We start from the raw sequence: 20227 nt of genomic DNA on the forward strand, positions 1-20227 counted from the left end.
TTTCAACAAAAAAAGACTCCGAATTTGTTTGGCTTTAAATTATTATTCGATATTAAATATAGTCTGATTTATACCGTTAGAAATAATATTTCATTTCACTTTAAACCTGCTATAAATGTTCGTTATGCCATTTGCTATTGCATAAATTGAGTGAAACATTGTCATAAAACTTTGTCTAAGGGATAATTAATGTATGTACCACGTATAACTCTTGTAAACGCAACAGACGAAATACGACGTAAAATTTATTATTATAGGAATTTATAAATTATACTTTAATGATTTTTAAAGGCTAATCTTTTAACTTTTTAATTAAAAAAAAAAATCATATTGAACGTTTTAATATGTATGCGTCAAACAGACAACATTTTTGTTTTCTACGTCAGTTACTTTTCGCTTTATAAAATTAACCAATCAAAGTACGCAGAATTTGAAAAAAATAAATGATATGATTAGTTAAATATTACTAATGCATGAAATATTTTGTAAGCTAAATAGAACCAACTAAAATTACGACGCGAGAGTAGTGTTAAAAGAACAGCCTCATTTATTTGAAACTATTGATATTTTACAATGTTTTTTCGTAAAATAAGTGCCTAAACAATTAAATAATAGTTTTAACGTGTTAGTGTTATTGTGTTAAATGCTGTCGAGATGTCGAAGAACAAAATAGCTGCTCGAATCGACAGTCAAAGTGTTGAAGTAAAAACTAAGGTATGTGGGAGCAAATTTCTAACTTCCTTACTTAAAATGAATGTCATTTACAATATTTATTTATTTAAAAATATTATTCAGTACTCAAAAAAATTACTAAGCTAAGCTTTCCTTATTTAGTCTTTTAGTATAAAGAAATATTGAGCCTTAATGTGAACTGTACTGTTAATTTGTTACTAATGAATGTAAAGAACAGGCCACTAATTGAGAACCTAACGAACTAATTAAGAAATAAACGATTTAAACAAACTTACTTTAATATTATAGTAGACCTACTATAGTAGTATAGTATAGTCGATCGAATCCAAATAAAGTTACTTTTATTAACTTTGAAATGTCGATAAAGTTTTTCGAGTACTTAACAATATTAATAAAAATACAGTTTTTGACATTGAAATTATTTATTAAAGAAGTTGTTACTGTGATTCGTATTAAAGTAGCCTAGTATGTTCAATGTCTTTTTGTTTATATTTTATGGAATGTATGCAAATTTGTACATATTTATGTAAAAAAATCACCTAAATTAGCTTGTATTTGTTAAAGTTCTATCTTAATCATTACTTGAGTGTATTGTATGTGAATATGTTTTTCGATGTAATATATTTATATATTTCATTGTCATAATAAAATTTTATTATTGGTACCATAGAAACAGATTTACAAATGAACAACCAAGATTATGAGATATGTATTATGAGAGCTAAGCTCACTCAGAAAATCTTAGAATCTTCTTAGAATCTTAGAATCTTCACCTAAGTCTGCAGATATAACCTCTGGATTTTCAAGTGCATAATTTTTGTTTATAATTCGCCTCATGTTTAACGGTAAATAAAGCCTGTGTCAGGTTAAAATATGCCAGAAGTGTGTCCACCAAACCACATTTGAACAGTGGTGGAGTATGATTTTGCAATGTTACCCCTTAAAATGAAAAAAGATATAGCCCAGCACAGGGACATTTACCAGCTATTAACTTATTTTTTATATGTAGGTATGAAGTAAATAATAAATGAAATGAGGTTTATTTAAATAGTATTTGTTTGTTTTCAGTTTGATGCAGAATTCCGTAGGTTTTCACTGAGTAGATTGGAAAAACTGAAATATGAAGACTTCAAAGCTCTTATCGAGAAACTACACAGACTACACGATGTTACATTTCTCATAAGTTACACAGACCCCCGAGATGGTGATCTGCTACCGATTAATAATGATGACAATCTTGCAAGAGCTCTACTTACTGCCAGGCCTCTACTCAGGGTCATCATACAGAGAAAAGGTAAATTGAAATATTTATTCTTAAGTTTAAGAAGCAAAGACAATGTCAGCTCATTAGTTAATATGGTAGTTTATAAGTGTATATCCGGTTTAAGCTATATAGAGGCCCCTAAATAATGAGTCTCAGGCCCCTCTTTTTTTAAGTTTATGGCCTAATACTACTATGAAATTATAATATCTCATTACTTATGAAGTAACTGATGTTTATTGGTTAAGACTTAACCTAAAATATTTATAAGAAACTAGGAAGATAAAACTAATCATTCTTAAGACCCACAAAGGCACTAGCCATTAGGCCTGTATTATCTAGAATTCATTACACGGTTTTCAAATACAATGATTGTTTGAATGTTCCAACATGTCGGAAATACTATCAGTAAGTTTATATATCTAGAATTACTTAAGCATAACTAAATTTAAACCAGATGGTCTTAATAAATCTCTAATTTCATTTTGGCAATTTTTTTTTAATGCTGATATTTTGTGTGGACTTTTATCCTTTTAGTAAATGTCATTCTTACTGACCTGTGTATAAATTGAAAAATGTTGCAAAACTATAACTCCGAATATTTTCAACATCAATGCTTAATGAGTTCACTAATATATTTAAATATGGTCCAATATCAAAACTATTAAAAATTATTGCATCAAAAGGAGAGGAAGTCATTTACTCTACCTTTTGATATTTAATACATTCTGGAAGGATGTGTTGAACATTGTCAATTGCGTTACAAGTATTACACAAAGGTCGATTTACCTTTTTCATAAGATTTGCCTACCTGGTTGTTCTTCAATAGGAACAGACAATTTAGATACATAGTCAATCTTATACAATTATATTTATTTTGCGTTTGATGTAAAAACTTTTTCATCATATATATATACTAAACAAGCCTATAAAATATATAGTATGTCATTCTTAAGCTTTCTTTTATAACCCCAACTAGGTGTCGGCCCGCGGTTTTGAGTTTAAAGGGTTTTTCGTCAGGTGTTAGGTTCAATAAAGTATCTAAGGACTCAGGCTACTTAGTTACTGAACATTGAGGTTAAAGCTTGCTTCAAATTAAATTTCATCAGATTCGTTCTAGTTCAACAAAGAAACAGATAGGCATTTATAATATTCGTATATACGAGGCTAAGTCAAGACTATTTATAGCACCATACATTTCCAAACAACAGAAAAAAATAAAAACAAAAAATAAAATGTGCGGCTTAATGAAAGTTTTTTTTTGTATATATTCATAAACAGGTTAAATGAAGGTTTTAATTTAAAATAAATGAAAAATAAAATATCCAAATGATAAAAAAAATATATATATTAACTGTATGTAATCACATATTATTTATATAAAGTTAAAAAAGAAAACCAAATATGTTTCATATTAATATTTTATTTCGTAAAAGGAACAAAACAATTCTACCATTTTGTCATATGTAACATCCGCTTTTTGTTTTTTTTCGAGTTCTAAATTATTTGTAATTGAAAACAAGATTCGTTATAAGATCCCTTAACAGAATTACCCATTCAATAAATTGATTAATTGTTCTAATTTCAAACAAGTGTTTACAAACAACATTGCTGGAGTTTTAAAACGCTTATACAATACTTTGATGCCTATATACAGAGGAAATATATTAAAAAGTTTCGTTAAATTTTATCGCTTATAGCTATTGAATTAAGGGTTAGTTTTAAATACTCGGTGCGTTATACAAATCGGATATGGCCCGTCATTATGATGGTTTATTAGCATAGAATGCGACACTCCCATATTGCTGGGTGTTGACTCTTTGAGTGACTATTGTGAAGCGATATGGTTCTAAATCTAAATTGTCCTACGTGTACGCTTATCTATTATTTGAGGTTTTTTTTTTATGTTTCCCGAATAAGACGATGGCGATATCATATTCAGCCTACTTCAAAGGCAAAGGTATAGGTCCTTATGGTGTAATAAAAAATATTATCTTGTTTAAATATGAACAGTAAGCTAAAATATATAACGATTATAATCATAACGTCTGTATATAACCGAATTTCGGTCACCTATCACATCATGCTGAAGATATTTTAGCGATCAGCTGTGCCACTCAAACAAATACACTCTCTGTTCCCACGACAAGAGAAAGACTAGAAGTCAACAGCTTTACTTGCTCTGCCAGACACATAACACTAACGACCTAACGTCTTGCTAACACTTCTCAAAATTGCTTGACAGAAAAATACTGTGGTATCTGTGTGAGTCGGTAATGTACAGCCGTATAATCTAGCCAATGAGACAATAGGCTTTTTGAATGGTTTTTAAAATCCATTTTATATTATTTAAATATTTAGTAGATGTTAAGGAACCCAGTAAAATTTGATTTTTTTTTTTTATTTCTAGTACAAATTTGCTGTATTAGGAGCATTTTGTGTCACGTGACAAACGTTTAAAAAAATGCATTTTTATTAATGGATTTTTGAATTAATTCGTTATTATTTTCAACTTTCGTTAATAAACAACCATTTTTAAACTTATAATATATACTGATTACAATAATTGACACTTTATTTTTCGCATTGTCAAATAGCCTATTATGGTGATCATAGCACAACGAACTATATGTAAATAGTAACACCTGTCAATGTCTACTACTGTGCTTAAGGTTTCCTCTCCTTTTGAGGAGAAGGTGTGAAGCACGTTCCATCACGCTTCTCCGATGCGGCAGTAACTTACTTGATTAATATAACATCAGTCACCTAGTCTCAAACTATCTTTGTGCTAGATTCAAGACGATCGGTCGATGCGTTTAAACGTGAAAGCAAAACGAACAGACACACTTTCACATTTTATAATAATATTATAAAATATTATATTAAGTATTTATTAAGTGTGATATATGTATATTGTATACATGTGTGTTTTTATAAATTATTCATACGAAAGTAACTTAGTTTTATAGTAGACACGTCTGTTAAGTTGTCGTGTTCAAACCTCCGAGCAGATTTTGATAAAATTGAGTATGAAAGTGCATCTCATAGTCATAATTTTCCTAGGAGTCATCTTAGAGGTGCTTTGGTACACCGTACCGCTTTGCCCAATGATAGCTACGCCACTTTTAAGCGGTAATAAATTAGGACAAAGGATTAGTATATTTATTAACAGCTGGACGTGGTTAGCTTTGTGCTTGCTCGTCTGGGTAAGTACAACCCACTCAACAGATACTCTATCGCCAAACAGCAGTACTCGGTATTATTGTGTTCCGATTTGAATGTTGAGTGAGCCAGTGTAACTACAGGTACAAGTGACATATAATCTTATTTCCTATGATCGGTGGTGCATTATAACGACAATATGTATGGGCTGTGTGTGCGACTTACCAGCCTACATTTTTACGTCCGCTAGTCTAAAAAAAATAATAATAATAATTATGACGGTGAATAATATTTTTTGTAATATTTTGGACCGTTGTGCTCGCTCTACAGAAGCCGCGCCTAGGTCTAATAACAAAAGCCTGACGTACTGAACTGAACATAAAAAGTCAAATCACATATCCTATGCGATTCGTATTGTATCGTATATTTTTCTCGTGCAGAGCCGCTATCTAAGCCGCTTCGAATTTGCTAATATTTACGTAAATTGTATACTATCTCTACATAGTATAAAATAAAGTCGCTTCGCGCCGTCTGTACTCTTTTAGGTATTTTTAATAACGATTTCAATCCAGTTTTCATCAATGACACTGATTCAAGAAGAGGGTTTATATATGTATTAATACTGCATGTATTAAAGTAGAGAGTTTAACATATCCAAATTTTTCTTTTTTTGTTTGTTCTTCCAATATAAAATTATTGTACCTATGTGAAGCCGAGACGCGTTTCTAGTCCGCATATATATGTAAAAGCAATAAAAAAATGTCTACTCTGTTAACCGCCATGAAAGCCAAATATTTTTTAATCACCGCTAATAATGTTTACGGTGCGATGAATAAATAAGCGACGTATAAGGCTGTCTACACACCCGAATATAAAAGTTTATCATAAAGAATAAAGAATAATTTATAAATTAGTAATAGCTTGTCGTTGGGACTGATGGGCTAAAACTCCCTTCCACCGTGCTGACCCAATGCGGATTGGTAGATAAACATTTGGTCGATTTTCATTTGTTATATGCAAGGAGCATGAAATGAATTATAAATATAAATAAATCACTTAATATAATATTACTTGGCTTTGAACATCCTGATATCGGATTTGATTCCGTATTTCAGTTTACTGATAATTGTACAGTCTGCCTTACATTAGGCTAATTTAAACTTGAAACCACCAAAGCGAAGCGCCATTTTGGTATAGGGAATGTAGTGAACAAACATATTATGAACGGTAAAATAGATGTATACATACATTTTATGGTCCAAGTTACTTGAAAAGTTAATAGGCAATATAATGAAATTTTCAGGAAATTATTATATCTTGTTTTCGAGGAATTCATACAGTTACGATCCCGGAACCGCTGGTTTTTGAAGGTACTCTTCCTTTTTTGCACTGCGTGACGAAAACCAATGTAGATTAATATGTATATAAACCATAAAAACAAAAATAAATTAAATCCAGCTAGCCAGGCTTGTTCCAAAATCGTTTTGAACTAAAGTAAAAATATAGAAGTGAAATAGCCTGTCAAACGGCAATATTTAGTATTGTTTTGTTCCGGTTTGAAGGGTGAGCGAGCCAATGTAATTACAGGCAAAAGGGCACATAAAATCTTAGCTCCCAGGTTTGGTGGCGCATCAGTGACGGCTATTATTTCTGACAGCGTCAAAGTCTATGGGCGGTGGTGACCATTTACCAACGGGTGGCCCATTTACCCGTCCGCCTACATATTATATATATTAAAAAAATGTCGACAAAGTTTCAGTAAAAAGAAAAAATCATAAATCATTTTTCAGTACAGAAGCAATAAAAGATACAGTGTTGAGACTACAGATCCAGTACGCAGATAAATTTAAGAATAATAAAAACTAAATGCACATTAAAATATAACTGTCATTTATCTCTTACACAATAAATTTATATATATCTCTAGGCTTAATCTACTCTGCACTTATCCGATAGTACATGTATGTATGTATTTGTCTACGCTGTACTTTTTATGTTTGCAACGTTTGTTTTTATTATAGTTACAGTATGGAGTAACCGAGTTATTATCACACTGTGTCTGATCTCGTATATCTCTTAATCACTTCACACACACTTACATACACACAATAAAACTAAGATCTACGCCTACACCGCACCGCGTGTCTGTCTGTCCGTCTGATAAACTTGAAAACAACTGAAAGTTTTTTTTAATACGGTTGAAGATCTCAGACAAAACTTGCCGACTAGGATTAGCGTGCGTACGTCATGTGACATAACTTAGACAGGAATCATAAAATTGAAACAACACAAAAACCAACGCAATAACAATATTTATTGACTTCTTGGCAGTATATATAATATTTTTTTTGTTTACTCTAATACTTTGTTGTTAAAATGGAGGAAAAGAGTAACTACTGAGTTTCTTGCCGGTTCTTCACGGTAGAATCTACTTTCCGAACCGGTGGTAGATTTAAATTTCAATAGCACGACGATGCAGAAATATTTTTATGAGACTTTGAAGAAATAATATTTTCATCTTTAATGTTTCGATATTATCAACAACTTTAAAGACATAGTTCATATATAAATTAAAAGTGTAACATTATTTCACAAAATAATACTTTTTGGCGCCTCGTTCAAAAGGCTGATGTTGGGATTCTTAAACTGCCAAATCGCTTTTTTTGTCTTAATATCAAGGAAATTATTTGAGTATTTTATCTAACATCGCAAACATATGCATACTCTTTATTACGAAAATATAATACAAACCTTTCACAATCCCTCTTTAGATATATGTCACAGCTAGTATATATATATGAGATACTGTACTAATAATAATTTGTCTAAGAGATTAGACCTCGATACGACAGGGTAGCTCTTATATTTTATGGTTAAAAAAAAGAACAATATCATACAATGGTCGAAGGTCGAGTTCTTTATGCCCAAGAATAACATGACATAAGCAATTTTTTTTCATCAATTTAATAAAGAAAATATTACTGATATTTATTCATATTTGAAACATAGACGTGGAGTTTTTTTTTTACTAAATTAGACAATTATACAGAATAGAAATGCCGGAAAATCACCGCAGTTTCGTGTCAATTCATAAAGACTCAAATATATACGAGTTTGTGTTAGTCTTGAAAATCGTAACAAATAAATACTACAATAGTGTAAGGTCATTGGTCCAGTTAAAACTTGCATCATTTATAACCGTACAGTCCAGTTTGCTAGCAATTATGTTCAGAAATATATCGAAGCACATGTGCACTCTCGGACACAGTAAAGTCTTCAGGCGCAGGACCAATAGCTTTACATGAAGCACGGAAGTACAAAAACTTCCAACTTCCATAGGGAGAATTTTTCGACAGGAAAACCCAATAACTTTTAACCCAACCCGGGATTTGAACCAAGGCGGTGGCTCGGCCTTGTATACTAGACTACAGCTAGCAGTTTTAATTAAAATACAATGTGTAGGTCAAGGAACTGCCTGTCGGTAACCATGCGTAACTAGACTTGCTTCTCGTCGTATTAAGTTAAACAAAGAAATAATACGTATAATAAATGTAATAAATACGTAACTTTTTTAATATATATTTTTTTCATTATTATCTATGATTTATCTTGTATGTATCCTATTCCAAAAGAAGGACTAAAGCTAAACAAACCTTAGAAATACGTATTCCATACATTTGCCAATAGCTGTAAAATAATATTCACCACAGAGAGTTGTTGATCTATTTGATTTTCTGATATAATACAAAATTATTCCACTTCAATATTGCTTCCAAAGTTCCGACAACAATTTTGCCGGCAATCAAAACGATTGTTTTTCGTAAATCTTTATGGAATTATTCAAGATCTCGACCGATGATATCGCGTCATTTTAATGTCATAATTGTTTATAAGAATGATAAGAAGAACTGTTCTCCCGATAGCATCTATGTTCTGTGGAAATCGCTTAAGTTGTATAAAAATAATGTATTAATACTTTTATTCGGTAATATTATGATATTGCGGGATTTTGGACGAGACGCCTGATCTTAAAGATCAGTTATACATGTGTGTGTACAAGCCCAAGTCGCATTCAACTCGAGTGAGTTGAATGCGACTTGAGTTCTCGTAATCCAAAAGAATGATAATCAGTCACGACGAGACAGACCGACTTCTTGAAGTGCTTTTCGTGGCACGAGAGTGTTTAATCCGGGCTGTTGCTGATAAATTCTTGACAATTTATATTTTTACAGCAATAAAATTGTAATACCCGGTATTGTGATTGTGGTACCTGGGATCTAACCCTGACCTGACCCTGACTCCATGACCTGAAGCCGCTAAACGAACGAGGCAGTCTACAGACATAAATAACAAATACATGAATGAACTACTTAATAATTGCGAATATAAGTTGTTGGTAATAGTGTTCTTAGTACAGTTAAATGACGCATGAAGATACTTGACGTAGGTGTGACGTAAGCGTGACGCGACGTGTAAATTGTGTTTCGGTTTTAAATTATTTTGTAGAAGATTTTAGTAGGTTTTATTACAAGATCGTATCTAATTAAAGGGGTATTTATTATTTTAGTTCTTAGAAAATCTTAGATAGATCTATTAAACCGCTGTAAATCGCTTATAATTTAGGCAATTTTACTTAATTTTTTTAAATTAAAGTATTTTGAAGCGTCAACAGCGCAATGGCTTAAGGGAAGTCTAGCAATGGAAAACGTCACAGGATCCCCTTACCCCTTGGCCTGTTGTCGTCCCACTCCGATCACTAACTTTAAGCTAAAATAGAACTTTTTTTTTAAATTAAAAACGTTACTGAAAACGATCCTTAATATACATTTTTTCCTTAATAACAAATGTTAGTACCCGTAAAAATGCCCGCATTGTAAGTAGCTTGGTGGAATTGAGAGTTGAGACCCAATCATTTTGAGAGAGGAAAAGTTCTTGGCCCAACAATGAGATATTACCAGGCTTTTACTTGTAGTGTAAATGGTGACCTAAAATGTCCGTTTAACAGCAAACATTGTTTGAAGGGAAACGCTCAATGACTAAAACATAACGAATGGTGCGTAACTTTATTTGGAAACCTGCAGTCAAGATATTTGTACGACATTATGGTCTTTGTTCTCTGGGCCACATATCTTGGATACCATTAGTCACGAGACATATCTGAAGCCGTTACGGTTCGAACGTGTGACCAACTGGAGAGTAATAAAATACATTTTTAGAACAAGAACTCCCTTATACGACCGAAACTAATAATCATTTTAATTTCGTTTATGATTGAATATTTTACTAGCCAGATATCTACTAGCGCGTGGTATCCAATTAATATATACTTATATATATTAATAAGATTTTTTTTAATGAATTCAAAAAAGGAAGAGGTTCTTAATTAAGATGTTTTTTTTTTAAATATATGTTCTCGAGTATGAGACCTCCATATATAGAGTTTACAAAATATTTTTTTGTTCGAAAGGGGTTCCCTTTAATAAATACCAGCAAATCTACCGAGAATGCTGCTATATTATTCGTACATGATATTTAAGTTGTTTTTTTTTTTACTAAAAAAAAACTTTTATTATAGAAAACTAGTTGCTTCTGTAATAGCAAATTATTTCGTTCAACTCTTCTTTCTATAGTGAAAAAGAATTGAATTTAATCATTACAGTTACGGTTTCATCTGGTTATTACGGTTACATTAAATTATTACGAGTGCACGTGACATCGCAGGAACTCTCACGGTTTCATATTGTTGTTTAGTAATTATGCTACAGGTGGTTATTAATTAAAATATTATATTAAGGGTTAATCTTGACATCTACATATATATATATATATATAACGGCGAGCCGACAATATTGTTTGGTTCGGGGTTACCATCTTCGTCATACACGTTCACAAATAATACAACAAATCGATAGGTGGATTATAGTATATTGATTTTTACAATATTTCATTGGCCGCGACCACATCTGTCTTATCCTTCTTGACAACTGCCATTTTATGTTTTTCTAACGTGACAAAGAGTGATTGACTTCACTGGCCATCCAGAATCAAATCTCAAAACGAAGAGATTACAATCAAAGTACTTAATTATCTGACGCTGCTATATATATATATATTCTAATTTGAATATATTTATTGAAAATATAATTATATATGTATAATGCATATATTTAATAATAACTAATAACATTATTATTGTTGACGAGTTTTATGTTTGTTGTTTCTTTCCTTTTGCGTTTATTGTTATTTTTTTTATTTTTTAATAAATTTATAATAATCTAATTAATATAAGCGTCGTCGTCGTCGTTCTAATCAAATTTAAATTAATAATGTACTTTTAACTCTTTTAACTTCCTTTTGTCCCTTTATGTTTCTTTGTAAATAAATGTCACATACGACTCGTCTGCTATTGTACGTTGTATGATTGTATGGTCCTATGGCAGAAATCTGCTCGCAAGTACCAACAACAATGAAAACTATCAAGCAAAGTTTCAATTCGAACGAATTAACGATGCGTGTACGCATATAATACGAACAGAAACAAACGTCAATTTGTTGACATAATTTCGTAGAGTTTTCTGTTTAAACGTTGATTGCAATTGGAATGTCGGTCAGCGATTCCAGTCAAATTAGTCTCAAAGTAATTGTATTTAATGACGTACTGATTATATAGATGTCGTCATTATAAGTATTGTCTGTAATAATTTCCTCTTGGAATATGTGAAGATTTTAATGTAATTAAATTAAAAATTTAATATGATTAAGACTGACCGAAGATTTTTTCTTTATTTATTTTATCTCTAAGAACGAAATATAATCCGATAAAAGTTTTGACTTAAATAATGATGTTGTCTACCTTTGAGAATACACGAAACTGTGCAAGGAATATTATAGTGTACAGAACACTCTCATATCGACATGGCCGGACGGAGTTCATTTCTAGGATCAATTGTTTCACGTGTTTTTTAAGACACAGGAGTGTAAATTGCCAAATTCCAACCTCAGTTACTTAAAATGTCTTAATAGAAAACCGAACAAAGTTTATTGACCCTATCTGGGTTTTGCCTTGACTAGATCAACAAGGCAATCAAGTAATTCGAACATATGGTACTTATTTATATGGAATCTTATTATTATTCTTAATTTTTTCAGGAGACAGCCTTGAGGAGCTCAACGGCTATGGAACGATGCGGCCCCGGAACATAATCTCCTCAATTCTAAGCGGAACTCCTGCTAAAAACAAGGGGCTTGCTATTTCGAATCCTCACGACTTTAGGATGGTAAGATGTTTCCTTTTTACGTTCGTTTTAACGTCATTAATCTAAATTTAAAGGATTACGAAGGTCAGCTCTTCATAAAAAACATTATATACTAGAAGCTTCTCCGAAACACGTTTCAGGTATTACAAAAATACGTCCTTCTTTGTAAGTATATAATAGGGCAATTCTTTTAGAAGAAATGTCTTGCCAAGAACAATTGAGTTATTATATTTGGTTCTGAGTAAGAATTTTTTTTTAAGCTTATTATTTAGGGTCAACTAACAACTCTTAGGTAAACGTTTGTCGATTCAAAGGTACTTCATCTCCGATAAGAGTAATTTGTTCATCATCATCATCATTCATTCATTCATTATTTGTAATGACCTTATGTTTTTCTCTAAAAGAAAACATCAGTACTTGTTCAGTCAATAGAATACTGTATATTACTGTTGTGTAAACAATCGAAATATTAAAAATACAGTTGATCTCATCGAGAAAATTATGAAATCAATGGACGGACCTGTTCTAATTAAACACGCTAAAGTATATCTAATTAGTTTAAATTTTGCAGTAGTGTGAGGTAAGGGTATAGGTTAGGTTAGGTTACATCCTGTTCTGTACACTTTGGAACGTGTTTGCGAAATTTCATAAATATCCGTACAGTAGTTAAGACATAGACGAAAGAATATACCTAAAAGGTTCCCAGATAACATAATTGTATAGAATCAGACTGCCTGTAAAAAATATCTGCTTATAAAAATCTGTCACCGACCCGCATTGTGGCAGCGTTGTGGACTAAGCTCTCTCTCCTCGATAGGTAGAGGCCTAGTAGAGACTTTTATAGATGGTTACATTATTTTGTATATATAATACATCTTATATAAATATATTATGTTTATTTTTCCAGGTATCAGCAATCATAGATGTAGATATTGTACCAGAAACGTGCAGAAGGGTTAAGTTACTCAAGCATGGCTCCGATCGACCTTTAGGATTCTTTATAAGGTAATGTTAGGTATCATTATTATTTGAATTACAATTGCGTACAAAAAAATCAACAAATGTTCGTATTCATCTTATAATAATTATTCAAAAATTATATACATTGTTTTTGATCTAATGGTCCCTTAATAAGACATATCCAATGAATTCAAAATGTTCGAAATGTGAGGATTTCTCACTTATTTTAGGGCTGCTTCACATGAACAGATTCCAATGTCGTGACGTGTTCACGTAGAATAACACTTAGTGGTAAAACTGAGAATGTGTAAAGTATTTTTTATCGCACCGTTTTTTCTAATTCTTATATTATGTGTCGTCGAATGATTGTTGGAATCAATTTAATGTCAGAAATTTTACTGTTACTGTATGAGGATTATTAGAATCTTTTTTCGAGTCTTTTGAGCTAGTTACTATACCGTCAACAAAACAAAAAATATTTTTATTCAAACACTACATTTTTATTTATTCAATGCCAAAAATCGATTATCGATATTATGTGTCAATTAGTGCCAATAATCGAATCGATAATCTAAATGTTGCCGCAATCACTGGTTCCATCTGTCAAAAGGCGATCTGTCAATCTGCTTTTGGACACAGTATAGACGAACAAGGCCCTTAAATAAGGGCTCTTGTAAGTGGTCACCACCGCCCATAGACATTGGTGCTGTACGATATATTAATTATTTTTTATATCGCCGTTGCGCAGCCAACCATACTAACGGTTTATATGGCAAGAGTGAACATAAGATGTTATGTTCACTCTTGCCATATAAACCGGGACTCAACAATACTGAGTATTACTGTTTTGCATTAGAATATGTAATGAATGCACGGTAACTAGACCTGCACGAGCTCGTACAAGTCTCACCCCCAAGTAATAATGTTAATTATACATATATTATTGGATACTTTTGAGTTTTTATTTTATTTTTTAAATTTATTTTATTTAAGAAGCACAATGGTATTTTTATTCTGTTTCTTTTTTTTTTATACACGATGAGTTATCCTGTAAGAGTGATGTACAGTGTACATGGGAATATTTTTACTAGATACTTTTGTAGAATTAGATACTTTGTATATCATGTTGGCTTCCCAAATAAATAAATATGTGGTATCAACCCTTTCAGAGACGGCACATCAGTTCGGGTGACACCGAATGGCGTCGAGAGATCACCGGGTATATTTATATCGAGGCTGGTGCCCGGAGGTCTGGCCGAGTCAACTGGATTACTCGGTGTTAACGATGAAGTATTAGAAGTCAATGGAATAGACGTGTCTAATAAAACTCTTGATCAAGTAGGTTTGACGAGAATTTATATTATTATTATTTTTTTAAATTTTTGTATGATATATTAATTATTTATATATAAATAATAAAGATTCATTCGATTGTTGTGGGTTTTCTGGGTACGCCCGAGATATCGGTATATGGTCCTTAAAAAGCATGATTTTTTCTTTATATGTTTGTCTTTCAATATAAAAGTTTTGGGGGCCCAAAACAAAGTCGTCGTTCAAAAGTAATTTGGTCCTTAAAACAAATGTAACTTTTCAATTTATCACAAATTAATTTTCGATGGTGTTTTGATTGTAAACTGTGCGAGTGGGGTAGAAAATTAATAAGACATTTATGACGATTGCGTATCAAAGAGATATAACCCCCATTGTATTTCTCAAGAGAATAAAAAATAAATAAATTTCCCACTGCCGGGCTGAGGCTCCTCTTTCTTTGAGGAAAAGGTTAGGGGCATATTCCACGCCGCTCCAATGCGGGTCGGGGGATTCACATGTGACATCCAGATTTCCTCACGATGTTTTCCTCAACGCGTTCCAACCGCCGGGCCATCGCGGCTCCTCTCTCCCTCACACAGCTACATAAACAATAATGCATCGACGTGTCCCGCCAGGTAACAGACATGATGGTGGCCAACTCGTCCAACCTCATCATAACGGTGCGGCCCGCCAACCAGCGCGCCGCGCCGCCGCCGCGCGCGCCCAGCGAGCCCGACGACGACCGGTACGCCGCAGGGGGAGGGTTACTGTGCACGACTGTCTCTCGTAGTCCGATGGGACGGCGACCCGACCCGATCATGCTTACCGAGGCATTTGAGTGTACACGCCTCCGACTTGGGGACTCTAGATTGCTACTGAGGATTTTTTTTGGAAAAACCCCGGTAACTTTTATCGGTCTGATTTGGGATTTGAAGACAGGGCCTCGGGTCTGCTGCCTTATATAACCACAATTGTTGAGAATAGGTTGTCAAATGGACCACCAGATGATCACCATCGCCCATGGACATTGGTGTTGTTGGAAATATTAACCATCCCTAAGAACACTAATGCACCACCTATTTTAGTAACTAAAATTTCCTTATGCCTGTAGTTACACTGAATCACTCACCCCCCCAAACCGAAATACATTAATACGTATTGCTGTTATGAGTTACTAGTGAGCCAGCCGGGATTGCATAAGTCCTACCACGTAGTGTTAGTTAACATTAATTTAGTAGTGAGGTTGTCTATGTAAATTGATTACAATGTACATAAAACACATAACAACAACACAATTAACAAATAGATAATCTGTGTACATGGTCTTTATTAAAAATATAACTCAAAAATAAATTATCATCTTTTATCCATAGATTCGATCAAGAAGATCAAGACGAAATTGTCGACTTAACAGCAGTCACATTAGAAGATCAACCCGAACCGGCGTTCTCACACATTCCGAGCAAAGACGACGGACAGATACTACACCTATAGTACATACTACGGAGGTACCGCCGCGGCATGCAAGTAAGAGACATTCCATAGTGCTATGTGCAGTGATCATTCCCTTTTAGATTCTAATTCATAGACAATAAGAGTTGATATTGTGTGTACTTAAATTTTATTTTTTCATTCCAGTAGCATCGACGACAGTATAGTGGGATTATGAGAGATTTTTTAATGTAAATGTGTCAAATTATAAATTGTTTCGCCTCTAAAAGAGTTAAATTAATTAAAATCTCGTTATGAAATTAAATATGGTCTAAAAAATTCTTATTCGAATTCAAATATATTTAAATTTGAGCTAAAATTCTATTCTGTGTTCGTTAAAAGCAATTTTGAATATTAAAATGTGTTCAAATTTCGAAACATATCAATTTGGAAGATAAATTCACTAAAATAAGATAAATACTAAGTTTATACATTTAATAAAGCGTAAATGAAATGCCTAAAAGTTAAATACTATAATCTAATTCAATTTTATGATTATTAATGATTAATAAGTAACATATCATTATTTAAAATATGCTAGCGTCCCGCTAATCCGGAGTTGAATCGTCTCATAAATCGGAAATGTCTGTTAGTAGCTCGAAATTCTAGATAGATGTTTATTAAATGAATTAAGCTAAAGAAAAAAGTTCGTTATCAAAAATAGCATATTCAGTTATATCCGCGGCCAGTCCCGTCTATGAGGATTAGCAGGGCTCTACTCCGGTTATAAAATGATAATTATCCTCAACTTAGTGACGATAAGAAAATGATTCGTAAATGTATATTTTATCTGTGTGCTAAAAATAGATTCTTTAAATTGTTAATAATTTGCAGATACGACAATAATGTTAGCTAAATGTTTTGTATTGAATAGGTATAAAATTCCATCCATTTTTTTATTAGAATGTGCATTTTTAGAAGTTTTTGCTGTAAAATATGAACTGTTTAGTATTTAGGCTGATGTTCCTAATTCGTAACAACAACAAATGTTTCTCCTGATTTAATAGAGAAAAACTTAGTTAGATTTGTTGAACCATCATCACTTATATTTAACTAATTGCTCGTTCCTATATTTAATGAATCATAGGAGAAAATACTTCAATAATTGGTGAAAAATCAATCAAAGAGATTTTTTGTGTTGTACGTTAATACATAAAACAATAAAAGTGAAATTAAAACAAAAAGAAATGATAAATAACACTTCTCACCTCAAAATCGCTAAGATCTTAGAAATCCTCAATGAAGCTAAAGTTCTAATAAATCATAATAATGTTGTGCATACATGACAACATTTGTGTAAAAACAATATATTGGCACGTTGTATCAAAACATGCGGAAAATTTAAATTGACTGTAGACTAACAAGAATGTAAGTTAAATATTGTGTATATTTAAAAATAATCAATCGAAATTTTGCTGAACCAATGAGAAAATGATTCATTGAATATGGAGCGAGACTTTAGTATTTAACTGAATCGAGTAATATTAATTCAATAAGTTCATATTTTACTCTGTTAGACGTAATCATGCTATGTTAAGTTTTAAGGTAGAATAGATTATTTCACTTCCAACGGAAGGTGCTATAGAACTTGTTTATCGTATCGTATACAATACTGTTCGTAATACAATATATTCTTTGTTTAAAATTGTAACAAATTATTGTTTGAAAAATTCGATTAGCTTTATTAAATATAAGACTTTACGTCGTTCATTCGTTTAGATAATATGCGTATACATTCCATATTAGTACATTTCGTGCCTTGAATCTCTGTGTTAAAACAGTTGTTTGTATCAAGTAACTATGTGGATAATTATTTGCATTTCAAACTTAGTTTTTATCATAGTTAAATACTTTGAAGTGTATAGGGCCTAATATCATGCCTTGCGGTACTCTTTGTAATTATTCTCGAAAGTATTAATATTTATTATAGACTTATACACTCTTACACGTACAAACGCACACACACGTCACACGGACACACACATACACATCCACACATAAACACACGCGTGAATATATACATATTTCTTTTTTAAGTACCTAAGGGCTGATTTATGAATGACCAGTTAATTTTTTTCGAAATAATTAATTAAAAATTTCGAAAAAAAAAATTATGTAACGAAATTGTCAATCTTATTCCTCTAATAAACTGGCGATTCAAAAATCGATTCATAGTCTCATATAACGTATATTTAACAAAACATTAACAAGAACTTTTTAATAATAATGTATTTTTTTACAATTACTTTAATGTTTAATCACTTTAAGATAAATTACAACTAATCGATTTGTTGTAATCATGTGTCATTGTGATCAAAGAATTTAAATATTCTACGTCGAACTTATTTGAAATATTTAGTTCATTAGTAATATTTAATATAACTATTAGCGTGTATTATTAAGTTGTTTTTAACTAAAGATAATAGTGTATTCGCACTATCAAAGAACTTAATTCTAATATCAAAATCGAAATTTTTATCATTCAATATTTATCAATAGGAAAACCTCTATCTATTGTATACTCTGTATTATTAAAATGACATCGATGTATTTTTATATTATCATAAGAATTATATTTTGCATTTATGAAAATATTGCATTCCAATTAAAGTAAATTTAATTTTTATACTAAATTATGTTCCATATGAATTTGTCGGCTTAGTTCTGTCTCTTTGTCATTATTGGTATAAATAGAACTGAATATTATCGACGGCTTAAAAACAAATTACATTTCTAAGTAACGGCCTTATTTATAAATTTGCGAGGGTTGTTATAGAAGAATTAATTTAGTCTGCTTCTTTCGTATCATCTCGAATCAATTATGACGAAAAGATGGGAATGATAGATCAGAACACCATGTTTTGCTAGATCAAGTGCAGTAAATGAAATAAAAAAAAAATTGTTAATATCTTTACATGATACTAAATTTATTATGTACATCTAAAAGCCTCAGGATTATGTGTTATATGAAATATATGTATTAGTTTAGTATTATAATGGTTTTTAGGCATAATCTGATAAATTACAGTTATGTTAAAGTTTCAGTCTGTTGCTCGAAACTTGTGATATAGTATTCTTTGTATTCGATCATTCAATGTACTTAATTATGTTTATAAAACGTTCTAATCACTGGTTAGCGCGCATTACATTTTTCTTATCGATTGAGCATACAAAGCATTGTCTTTAATTTTTTTAAATCTATTACAATAAAAAAAAAACATTTGAAAATGGAACGAACGACGAATTAGTATTGAAGAGATATGAAATGTTCCTCTTATTCAGTTCCGTTATTATCAAATTTAATTTTAAATATGGCAACACTAAAATCGATAAGAAAATTGTAATGTCTGTTAATATTTGATTGACAATTCAAAATAGGAGTCGTGGTTTATTATGGGCTCAAATCTATACGGTCCAAAAATATTATATAAAATATATTCGTTAGGAGATACCGTTATTTACACTAGCTTAGTATACTTGTGCTGTATGTAATTAAATATTATTATTCTTACCTTATGTTTTTGTTATTTTTGACATCAATTACCCTAAATAATCAATATAAGATCATCAGTCCATGAAATGTAACCCAATACAGAAGTAATCAAATTATTTACATATTTTCCTTGAGCTCCTGCATCTGTGGTGGTAAGTTCTAAGTGCTTTGTATGTTTTTAGCGTTAGTAGTAAAGTGACGATATATAAATGTTCCACTGTCTTTTGATTTTTCTGCCTGGCAATTAAAACATACAGACGTTTTAAAATAACATTGATCCATATTATAAATGCAACAAAGGCACGGATTATATGTCAGTTTAAAATTATAAAAAAGATGGATTAAGGATACGTTCAGGGTTTTAAGGTCGCAGGTAAAACAAACACATAGACATTCAGGAATTCTTGAACCAAATTAGATGCGCGATCTTTGTGAAATATCCTCTTATTCTTATATTATTTCGTAAGTCGCAAATCGCTACAATATTTTCGAATTTATCTCGTTACATCAAATTGGCAACACTTCCATATCTTTCAGCAACACAATTCATAAATACTAGTTGTGACTAATTCTAAAAACAAATCAACAATAGAGGTTATT

General features: G+C 31.6%; 1 protein-coding gene across 2 annotated transcripts; it reads left to right on the forward strand.

Annotated features, from left to right (window-relative positions):
* The first annotated feature begins 512 nt into the window (after positions 1 to 512).
* On the forward strand, positions 513 to 19646 carry LOC125073457 (partitioning defective protein 6). Of its 2 annotated transcripts, XM_047684296.1 has the most exons (8): positions 513 to 714; positions 1762 to 1987; positions 12266 to 12393; positions 13280 to 13377; positions 14502 to 14670; positions 15279 to 15388; positions 16017 to 16170; positions 16282 to 19646. In XM_047684296.1, exons 1-7 carry the CDS (start codon positions 655 to 657, stop codon positions 16135 to 16137), a joined length of 912 nt encoding a protein of 303 aa, XP_047540252.1. In that variant the 5' UTR covers positions 513 to 654; the 3' UTR covers positions 16138 to 16170; positions 16282 to 19646. The 2 variants fall into 2 exon arrangements, with proteins under 2 accessions (XP_047540252.1, XP_047540251.1); XM_047684295.1 differs by having other exon boundaries at positions 16017 to 19646.
* Positions 19647 to 20227: the final 581 nt, after the last annotated feature.

Source organism: Vanessa atalanta, chromosome 24, assembly GCF_905147765.1.
Source record: "Vanessa atalanta chromosome 24, ilVanAtal1.2, whole genome shotgun sequence".
Lineage (NCBI taxonomy): Eukaryota > Metazoa > Arthropoda > Insecta > Lepidoptera > Nymphalidae > Vanessa > Vanessa atalanta.

Coding starts and splice junctions, on each gene's coding strand:
- LOC125073457 (XM_047684295.1), top strand. CDS start 655: ATGTCGAAGAACAAAATAGCTGCTCGAATCGACAGTCAAAGTGTTGAA. Junction 715..1,761: donor GTGTTGAAGTAAAAACTAAG/GTATGTGGGAGC, acceptor GTTTGTTTTCAG/TTTGATGCAGAATTCCGTAG. Junction 1,988..12,265: donor GGTCATCATACAGAGAAAAG/GTAAATTGAAAT, acceptor TAATTTTTTCAG/GAGACAGCCTTGAGGAGCTC.